This window comes from Triticum urartu, chromosome 7A (assembly GCF_056163025.1).
Source record: "Triticum urartu cultivar PI428250 chromosome 7A, HENAU_Tu73, whole genome shotgun sequence".
NCBI lineage: Eukaryota > Viridiplantae > Streptophyta > Magnoliopsida > Poales > Poaceae > Triticum > Triticum urartu.
This window is the reverse complement of record NC_141879.1, coordinates 595,275,823-595,286,976: the sequence shown is the minus strand read 5'-3', so window position 1 is coordinate 595,286,976 and position 11,154 is coordinate 595,275,823. Positions and strand designations below refer to the sequence as shown.

Sequence of the window (11,154 nt, the reverse complement as noted above, 5' to 3'; positions counted from 1 at the left end):
CGGATGGCCGGTTCACGCGTCCACACCGGCTTGCAACGAGGAGAACAACTTACTCGTCCGCACCGGCTTACAACGCCGTAGCCGCCTCATCTGTCTGTTCCAGCGACTGACTCGGCCGTGATTGATTCAGCTTCACCACGATGGATAATTTCTAGCTTAGCGTATCAGGTGAAATCCATCCATTATATTTTTATATTATATATAGCTTTATTTAAAAGAGCAATTACTCCGGCTTGCAAGTTTGCCAATACAGGACAAGTTATATCCTCGAGCTGTTGAAGTACTCATACCGGTTTGTATCACGGTCAAATATGGAGAATCTTAAGACAACTCCTCGAGTCGCCTTAAGACTCGGGGGCTACAATGGCATGACTCGGCCAAATTGGCCAGTATGAATAATCCAGAACTCCGGTTCACTGGAGGGAAAAAATAACACGGCCCCGGAGACTACTGCTATATTGATAAGAATTTTAAAGCCGACAGAAAATTTCCGGTTTGAAATGAAGAATGCCGGTTTAAAATCCACCTCAAGGTAAACCTGTCTCCCACAAAGCTTTGAAGCTCTCAATATCCGGTTTGAAATTCTGGTTTAAAAAGAATTCGTCTCTCGCAAGTTCGAGTTTTTTCAGAAAAAAATACAGGGACCAAAGAGAGTTTGTTGCACAACACAATAACATAGGCACCCGGCGAGCACAGCTCAGAAATATATCACTTGGGGGCTTCCGGCTTATTGAGCTAAGCTATGATTACCCTTTGATCCAGCTCATAGCCACAGTTACAGGTCATTTGAGGGCTTCCTGTTCAAACATAGGTCGTATTCGAACCAAAGAGAACATAGTTGTCGGTACCCTCTTGATCGGCGCAATGCCAAACTCACTAGGGGGCTTCTTGATCATATTCGAATCATAGCTTAACCCCTTTTGGGTCCGAATTGGATCGTATTGGAATCAGGGTCCTTAAAAACCTCTCAAGGTCATTTGGGGGCTTCCTGTTCAAACATAGGTCGTATTCGAACCAAAGAGAGCATAGTTGTCGGTACCCTCTCGATTGGCGCAACGCCAAAGCCACTAGGGGCTACATGATTGTATTCGAATCCTAGCTTAACCCCTTTGGTCCAGTTTACTAATCGTATTCGAATTAGAAGCCTCAAATCCTTCTTCCTATTTTACTTAAGTTTTTTGAAAACAGTCTTTTGGGTTTGTCTTGAGACTTTTTGTTCATATCTGAAGCATATATGTGGTTTCGATTAACCCGGCTTGACGTTAGATGATAAGTCGCCATATATGACAATCGTAAACATTTGGAAGTTTTTGGCTTCTAAAGATTGGGTTATCACCCTTACTGCACAGGTATGCTAAACCGGCAGTACGATTCAATATCATAGGAACCGGTTTTTCAAACCGGGTTATATTATTCAAATCTTTAATAGCCAACATGGCTGGATTTTTATTATGGTTATCAATAACCAATGTTACGATTGAGGTTTTCAAAGTTGCTTCAGTGCAATGGATATTATTTTATCAATGGATATAATTTATTCTACAATGGAAGGAATAGTCCCGAGTCGCTGTAGGCTTACGACCCGACATTTGGGGGCTATATTATTCAGGTTGAGATTACATCAAATATGCAAGTCCCATGTCACTACCAGCATGCACCATGGCACTTGGGGGCTAATGTAAAGTCATTTTTTGATCAACTTATTGAAGAACCAACTCATCCCATTGTAATGAGCCGGCCCTTGGGGGCTACCAATTGCTCATGTCAAAAATTTAAGGTACACAAGCCTCACTCCATTATATTGAAAGATCCACTACTCAGTTGGTAGAGTACAAAGCTCTTAACATTGTGGATGTGGGTTCAAGCCCCACGGTGGAGATTACATCATATGATGTTATTATCAATGAAGAATATACAAAGTCCCAGCTCAGTAATATCTTACTGAGTCGGCCCTTGGAGGCTACACGTTGCTGCTCAAGTTTACATTATCATATTTACGAAGTCCCTGGTCATTATTGCATAATGACCCGGCCCTTCGGGGCTACACTGGTTGAAATTTTTATGAGTATAAGGCAATTACAAGTCCCAGGTTGCTGCAAGCATGACAACCCGGCACTTGGGGGCTATAGGTGATATGCATATAAGGGAAGAATAACTTCAAATTCTCAGTTTTGAACAAACCAGGTATTATATTATTATCGAAGAAATCTGCAAAGTTTATGACCCGGCGTCATCATAAGATTAACCGAGCATCAGCAACAATTACATGACCCGGCATCATTTGTCTATAACCCGACAATTTTGACAATCATAAATCGGCAAGTTCTAAATCTACAAGCCGGCTGAATATCAGTTGAATATTTGAAGACCAATATTTCTGTCAAGTCAGAGCATTGAAGACTGACTCAAATGGATTCTTTATTTACAATATTTCTACTACAAGCAAGTTGATTATGAAGCCGGCCTATTGACCCTGATTTTGCAGAAGGAGGAAATGACAAGGACTTAAGGATGATCAGGTGCCGGCTTACAAGAATATTTAACCCGGATCACAACCTGTCAAATTTTCTCTTGTGTTTATATTGCAGATCAGTTTAACATGGATAAATCCAAATTAAACTAGGGGCTAATGTCGGGGATATACCCCGCAGTATGACCCGGCCAGATATATGACCTGGCTGGACTTGGCGTTTCATTGGTAACCCGCCAGTGGACTGGGGACTCACGTGTCTGGCGGTTCACTTGTGTGACGACTCACGAGCCTGAAGACACATTGGTGACCCGGCGGATGTTTTAGATGGATGACAAGGCCGAAGGCCCAGAAGGCCGGCTCATGTTATGATGGGCCAGATTAAGAGGAAAGACATAAGGAATATTCTCCTACAAAGGAAGCAAGACTAGGACTCCACTTGTAATAGAGTAATCCTAATCCTACTAGGACTAGTCATGTAACCCGTCCCTTCAACATATATAAGGAGGGGAAGGGCACCCCAAGAGGGAGAAGAAACAATTTCTAGGGCTAGACACAAAGGGGGAGCCGGCTTATGCGGCGACTCTCTCATGAGCATAATGAGATCTAGCCACAAACATCGTGTACGGCTATTCCGAATGATGTTTCCTAGGGCCCGAAGCTGTCTAAATCATTGTCTTGTGTTGCGTCTCTCAATTCCGCTCAACCCCTCTCAAGCTACTACAAAGATGCGCTGGCCTCATGACTAAGTCCTCACACTAGGACATCTGCCGTGACAATTCCACGACATAAGGTCTAAGTGATTTCGAGGCTACACGCCTAAGCCTCTCCAATGAAGATATAGAGTTGAGCCAACGACTTGAACTTCAAGAGACATGGATGCACCCCTTCTCTAGCCATTTAATAGCTAGTTTACTCTGTTCTTCTTGCTCAGTGCTTGTTTTTTTCTAGATAGTAAAGTAGTTTCATCCTTATTGCCTCAACTTCACATGCTAAACAAAAACTTTCATTAATTTTTTGATGACATCCTATTCATTCATCTTCTAGTTAATATACATCAATGTTTCACATTCTCATTCTCTCCCACGCCTCCATTTGAGAACCCTTAGTGGGATAGTGAGGGGACCCAACAGGGAAGTTGGGTTCAAGACCTTCCCTTGATCAAGAGGATCGGGTCCTTCTGCAAGCTTGCCCACACTCATTTAATTGTTATTAGATTTTGGGGAGTCCTAAGCAATTAAAACCCGTTGGGAACATCCAAGTTGTGGATTTGCGCTAGGATTTTGTGAAGGCTAAGATCTTCTCGGGGTCTAACCTTAGTGCTCGAGAGTAGACTTTCTAGCAAACTCTCAATTAGAAGACTAGGCCTTTCTAGTCAATGGAGGCTCTATGCTCAAGCCTATCCAATGGAGAAATACGACCCCCAAGGATTAGAACTCCGATCTTACATCATAGTATCTGGTGCATCTTTGGAATTCTATCGCATTTCTCCTTCCCTTGTTTAGTCCTAACCATAATTATTACTCTTGCTAGTGATTTGCAAAAATCTATGCATTAAATATAATCATTTATAAGAAGATTTTTTCCTAATAGTTTGATTGGATGAACCTGTCCAGTAAACCGGGATGGAGAGTGTACGACAGTAGTAGTACACTCGTACTACAGATGTGTAGTACAACAATTAATATTGAGCTAATAACTGTTTGCTTGCCTCCAAAGAAAGAAAGTGAAATGTACATTCATCCATTCATTCCCCAAGGGCAATACCAGAAATACCAGTTCTCCCAAGGGGACAATGCGCAAGATTTTCCCAAGTAGAAACGCTCGTTTGGAACCTTCCCCGTGCCTTCCACCAGCCACGCGGCCCCTCACTGATGTGTGGTACCCACCACAAGCCACCTTGCACCTTCACATGGCCATCACGTATATAGGGGACCAGCCTCGTTCCCACCCCGCTTCAATAAAAAATTCGACCCAATTACCAATTCCGGTGAGGCCCCTCCCAATAGCAATAACTTCGACGAGGTACCAGCGGCCATCATGTGCGGTGGAGCGTCCCTAGCGGATGTCAAGGTTCCCACGGTGAGACGAAAGGTGAAGAAGACGGCTCTATGGCCCGAGAAGAAGAAGCCTCGGTGTGGCGGCAGCGGGGACCGGCGTTTCACAGGGCTCGGTGAGCACGGGGGAGTCGACCTAGACGACAACAAGGACTACGAAGCCGACTTCAAAGAGTTCGAGGCCAACTCTGGGGAGTCCGACCTGGAGCTCGGGCGTAGTACGGTGGATGAGAAGGATGACGATGACGAGGCCGTCGAGATCAAGCCCTTCGTCGCCGTCAAGAGGTCCCTCTCCCAAGGTATCAGACCTGGGTCGCTTGGACTAGTTTTTAATCTGTGTGTGATTACCTTTAGTGATTGATTGTTACAGGAGATTGCGTCATTTGTTCGGAAAAGGTTTGATCGTTTGATTGGGTAGGAAGAGAAATGTGTTAGGCCCGTTGTTCGAACGCTATGTTTGGGCGGTGTTACTCCTATTTGTTTAGCAATTTTGGATTGGATGTGCTATCATGAAGTTATTTGGGTGAAGGGTTAGGCTTTTTCCATTTGTCTAATGTGATCGGTTGGTAGTATGTTTTTGACATTGTCCCTTTTTTTACAGAAGATATTCTGGTTGCTAGAGGTGATTTATAATTTTCGTGACCTTCGATGGTGATCCATCAGCTTACCATTTAGCCAAAAGGGTAAGCCACGGAAAGGGCCAAATTTCTCCATTTTTCCTGGAGGCCTTGGCCTCTTAAATTGTTTCCTTGTTAGGTGATTGTAGGTCTGTGTGAGGATTGTTCCGGAGGTTCATTTATGAGTCTAAATGATTGTTCTGCTAATCATTTAATCTGACTGGAAAAAATATCCTTGATTCTTCATCATCTATAATGCAATTGTGACTAATAATTTTAGAATGATGCCAAAGGTCAAACATGAGGTCTTGTTTATCAGGACCCTGTATTTTCTTGTTTATTGAGTTGTGATTTTATTTTATTTGTTATGTGGTTGACTAGTTCTTTCACCCGAACTTGACCCATCATGGTTCGGTGTTCATTACCATCATCGTATTTTTTACATATAAATTCATGCCCATGATGAAATTATTTAATTTTTGTGGAATAAGTTTGTGCATGTTGGTCCCTCTTAGCATTGACATTGATATTCAGATGACTTAAGCACCATGACTACTGCAGGTTTTGATGGTACTTCAGCCAAAAGGAAGAGAAAGAACCAATTCAGGGGTATCCGTCAGCGCCCCTGGGGTAAGTGGGCTGTTGAAATCAGAGTTCCTAGCAAGGGTGCACGTGTCTGGCTTGGTACTTTCAATAGTGCCGAAGAAGCTGCAAGAGCTTATGATGTTGAAGCACGCATGATCCGTGGCAACAAGTCCAAGGTTAACTTTCCAAAGGAACCAACAGTTCCTCAGGAGCGTCGTGCTCGCCCTACTACTCTTAAAGCACCCAAGCTATGCGTGGCACAAGAACCCTCTGTCATGCCATCAGTGAACAACCTCGCCAACCCAAATGCTTCCGTATACCCATTTACTGACTTCGCATCAAACCAGCCACTTGATCTGCCTGACAATGTGTCATTTGTTCCTACAATGAACTCTACTTCCCTTGTTGAAGCCTTTATTATGAATCTTTACTCTGACCAGGGAAGCAACTCCTTTGGCTGCTCTGACTTGGACTATTATTATGACACCAAGACTCCAGATATACCTTCCATTGCTCCCATTTCTACCATAGTTGAAGGAGCGGAATCTACACTTGTCCAAGGTAACACCTACAACCCAGTGGTGATTGCTGAAGGAGCTAAATCTGCACTTGCCCAGAGTAACACCTACAACTCAATGGTGCCTCCTGTTAGGGAGAACAAGGATGTCGATTTCGAGGCCTTGACGAGGTTTCTTATGGATGATGGCATGGACGAGCCAATTGATAGCCTTCTGAATTTTTATGTGCCTCGGGATGTCGTTGGCAACATGGACCTCTGGAGCTTCGATGACATGCCCATGTGTGGCAAAATTTTCTGAGGGACACCTTGTATATAGGGAGAAAGGGTAAGCCTTTGCATATTGCATGTTCAGTCTGAGGTTGATAATCTTTTCGTCACTTTTAACTTCGTGTTCCGTGTTTCAGGAATAAGACTATGGGATATTGGGAAGCACCCTATTGTCACCTCTGGCTAGCATATGGCCATGCCCAAGATTTGATGCTGAAAAGTCGCATCCTGAGTCTCTTTTCTTATCAAACCTTTCCCTACTCAACTTTAATGTGTGGCAGCCATTTATGATGGACAATTATCTTTGTATGTTGTCAACTTTTATGTCCTCGCTACCATTTCTGAATGTGAACAACGTGAATATGTCCAGTTTGCGTTAATTTGTGCACTTGATCATTTTTTCCTTTAGTTCTTCCTATTTAATTGGTGATAGAAGTAACCTATATATCTTCTGAATTTGGTAAAGTTTATGGTTGTGTGCATCAGATTGATGGAGGGACTGGATGTTTCAACCTCTTTTTTCAAAGATTGTGTGTTAGGCCAAACTGTAATCTATATTATACCTCTTCACTTCAAGCTCTCGCAAAATATATCAGATTTACTAATCTTTGATACTAGATGTGTGATCATATGGAGTCGTTCCTTCTACATGTAGTTCTTCTCACCGATGTAGTTCTTAGATAAAAAATTAGTGCGCCTAATTCATGAGATGAGGGATCTGTTTCATTTCAGTGTATTCTCATATAAATGCATTTTATTTTGCTTAGTCCCTCTCCATGTGATAGGCCATGTGAACTACATATACTTTTCACTTGATTTATTACCTGAACCGTCACCAAATTGCTAGTCTCATGTCACTGTCATGTTACATCCTTAATTTAATTTGACGCGGGCATAAGTATGTTAGTAGTAATGTTGATTAGATGGCCAACTAGTTGTGTGTATGTACATGGCATGGAAAGTTGCAAAGTCTGAGTCAGAAAAACTGTAGTGTATGATCTATTAAATGAACCAGAAATTTGGCCTTCTGGAAGTAGCCATTAGAATAAAGATGATCTTGAATAAGATAGCTAGTAAAGAGACCAAAACATGTAAACAAGTTTGTTAGCTGAATCAATTGATCTTTAGTGAGAGGAGTGAAGCCAACTATTATTGCCGACCTCCTCATAAATTCAAAAAATCTATTGTCACAAGACCATCAACTAACTTACATCTTCAAGCATACTTGATTCCTTTAGAAGATTAACTCCTCACTTCGGAAGTCCTGGACTAAGGGTTCCTCGACAAGGGGTCCTTAGGGCAGGTCTTATCGAGATACATAACCGAGTCAGAAGTCCTGGACTAAGGGGTCCTGGACAAGGGGACGATATCGAAGATTAACTCCTCGCTTGAGAAGTTGCCCGGAGATCCGAAGACAACCTCTAGTGTGATTGAGCCCGTACAGCGGGCCTCTACGCCTGGTATGACTCCTTTAAAGGTAGTCTTTGTGGGCTTGATCCGTGATGTATTAATGCCCATTTTGCGCACTGTATCTTGATAGAGCAGTTTCAGACTGCTGCCATCGTCCATCAGGACTCGCGTCAGGTGGAACCCATCAATTATTAGGTCCAGGGCCAGTGCGGCTGAACCACCGTGACGGATGCTGGTCGGATGATCCCGACGACCGAAAGTGATCGGCATGACGACCATGGATTACATTTTGGGTTGAATGGCTCTATCGCGTAGATGTCCCTGAGTGCGCTTTTGCGCTCCCTCTTGGGGATGTGGGTAGCGTATCTCATGTTCACCGTTTTGACCTGATTTGGAAACCTCTTCTGTCCCCCTGTGTTCGGTGGCCGGGGCTCCTCGTCATCGTCCTTGCTTTGCGATCCCTTCTCCTTGCTTTAGGCATTTAACTTGCCGGCCTGTTTAAAAACCCAACAATCTCTGTTGGTATGATTGGGTCAATTGTCTGGGGTGCCGTGGATCTGGCATGGTCGATCGAGTATGCCGTCCAAGGTGGATGAGCCCGAATTGTTCTTTTTGAACGGCTTCTTCCGCTGACCGGACTTAGAGCCAATGAATCCGGCATTGACAGCCGTATCGTCAGTGTTGTCATTGTTGTTTCGGCGCTTGTGTCTGTTGCGTCGGGACTTGTCGTTGCTATTTCTGGCTTCAGAGGTGCCAGCGTTGCTTGCATTGTTTTTTCTATGGGCCAGCCAACTATCTTCACCCGCACAAAAGCGGGTCATGAGTGCCGTGAGGGCTGCCATGGACTTAGGCTTTTCTTGGCTGATGTGGCGGGCGAGCCATTCGTCATGCGTGCCGTGTTTAAAGGCCGCTAGGGCTTCGGCATCCGGACAGTCGGCGATCTGGTTCTTTTTAGTTAGGAACCTAGTCCTAGAATTTCATGGCTGACTCTCCGGGTTGTTGAACTATATGGCTTAAGTCATCGGCGTCTGGTGGCCGGTCATATGTACCTTGGAAGTTGTCGCGGAAGGCGTATTCCAAATCGTCCTAGCTGCCAATAGAGTTTTCGGGCATACTGTTTAATCAGTGCTGAGCTAGCCTTTTGATTTTTAACGGGAGGTATTTGATGGCGTGGAGGTCATCTCCACGGGCCATATGGATATGGAGAAGAAAATCCTCAATCCACACCACGGGATGAGTTGTTCCATCGTATGATTCAATATTCACGGGTTCAAACCCTTCTGGGAATTCATGCTCCATTACTTCGTTGTGACACCCCAAAAATTTGGCCTTGTTTTAATGAATTAAATTTTTTTGCCAGGAATTAAAACTTTGAATTTCTGAGCTCCATTTTGATTTTTAAATCATTTCCTTCCCTGTTATGATGAGTTTTCCCCAAAGAGAAAACTTTTCAAATATGTCATTGGACATATTTAATCTCTCAAGAGAAACTTTCCCTTATTTAATATAACTAATTAAATAATTAAGTTGCTTGATTTTTACTTTCTTGAAAATGGTTTTTCAAGGTTAAATGGCCATATTTGAACTACAACCATTTGATAGATTCACTTAAAATTCCCACAAAAATTTGGAGATGTCATATTTTGAGCTCTACACTCAATTTTTCTTCTCTGGTCCAGAGTGCATTTTGCACTACAACCCATTTAAATAATTCTTTCTAGCCTCCACCAAAATTATGGGATATTGGTAGTAACATATGATTCAACTTTATGCAAAAACCCTGTGTTGTTATTTGAAAAATTTGAGTGAATCAACCTCATTTTCATTCTGGTCCAGCCTTGTGATTTCTACTGCAACCCTATTTAATTTTGCTCCAATGATCTTGTGCTTTCTTCCACTTGTATATAGCCCTACAAAACCCCTAAATCCAGGAGCATGTACCCATTGGATTAATTTTTGTTCATGAAATAATGTCATTTATTTCCTGTCCAGAATTGAAGTTTTGCAAAACTTGCACTAACAAGTATCTGCTTTTGGCCAACTAACCTCACCACTCTCTCTTGCATCTAAAGAGACCCCAATCTGGAAGTTTTGGCCACCCCAAGAGATGCCTAGGTGCATGTGGCATTCTATCGGGCACCCTATAGGCATGACCAGTTTTGACATGAGTTTTGGCATTGCACTGTGAGCTTGCACCTTTGATCAAACTAACATGTCCACTAGGCTCCCAGTTGCCCCTAGCCTGGGTCTGTTAATTTCCAGCCTCACCCAAGCTCTGTAGCAGGCTCTGGCAATTCGTCGAGCACGTTTCGTGCGTGCTCTGGGCGCGCCCAGAGCGTGCGTTTAGCACGCACGTGCGCCCGAGCCGCCGCGTCCCGCCCCGCACTTACTCCAGTCCGTGACCGACCGTAGCCAGCGCGCCGTGTCCCCTTCTGCACCCCACGAACCCCGCAGCCCTTGCCACGTCTCCGGCAAGCCAACAGCTAGCCGCCACCACCGCCCGACAGCTCCTGCGCTGGCCAGCGCCGCCCAAGCCACCTCCGCTCGCCAGCTCGCCCTTGGAGCAGTAGCCGCTCGTCCGCTAGCTCCTGCCGCCATCCCCAGCCTCGCCACGATGCCCTGCAGCTACAGAATGGCGGTCGCCGGAGAGCTTATCCACGGCCGCCGTGGAACCGCCTTGCCACGCCTATAAAAGGAGGCCCCAAGCTCCCCCGAGCACGCAGGCAACCTCAGGCCACCCCAATGGCGCTCCCCTATCTCGCATTCGACCCGGGGAGGCCTCCTTCCTCATCTCCGGCAACTCCTGCCGCCACCACCGCCCCGGCCATTCCGGCACCACCAGGGCCTCCCCCTCTCCGTTCTCTTCACCAGGAACCTCCTCATCCTCCCGTGAACCCATACCCCTACTCAATTTTGATCGGGACACACCGCGGGAGAAATATCACCTTGCCCGATGGTCTCCATCCGCCGCGAAGCTCGCCGCCGGCAGCTCCGTCCATCCCCGAGACCATATCGACCACCGGAGTGACCGTCTTGATCCCCTGAGCACGCCGATGGCCTCCGTTCCCCGAACGGTGCCGTCATTCGCCGGTGAGCCTCGCCGGAGCCCCGCCCCGCTCGGGCAGAGGAGGGAGAAGACGTGGGCGACTGGTCAAACCTGACCAGTGGGCCAGGCGGGCCCACCGTCAGTGACCCAGCGCCGGTCCACGTGGGTTAAGTGGATGCGCA

The 11,154-nt window shown here is 45.3% G+C and overlaps 1 protein-coding gene across 1 annotated transcript; it reads left to right on the top strand.

Moving 5' to 3' along the window:
- The first annotated feature begins 4,453 nt into the window (after positions 1-4,453).
- On the top strand, positions 4,454-6,937 carry LOC125524728 (ethylene-responsive transcription factor 1-like). The gene is made up of 3 exons (XM_087534695.1): positions 4,454-4,826; positions 5,706-6,574; positions 6,654-6,937. Exons 1-2 carry the CDS (start codon positions 4,511-4,513, stop codon positions 6,545-6,547), a joined length of 1,158 nt encoding a protein of 385 aa, XP_087390821.1. The 5' UTR covers positions 4,454-4,510; the 3' UTR covers positions 6,548-6,574; positions 6,654-6,937.
- The last annotated feature ends 4,217 nt before the right edge of the window (positions 6,938-11,154 follow it).

Coding starts and splice junctions, on each gene's coding strand:
- LOC125524728 (XM_087534695.1), top strand. CDS start 4,511: ATGTGCGGTGGAGCGTCCCTAGCGGATGTCAAGGTTCCCACGGTGAGA. Junction 4,827..5,705: donor CAAGAGGTCCCTCTCCCAAG/GTATCAGACCTG, acceptor TGACTACTGCAG/GTTTTGATGGTACTTCAGCC.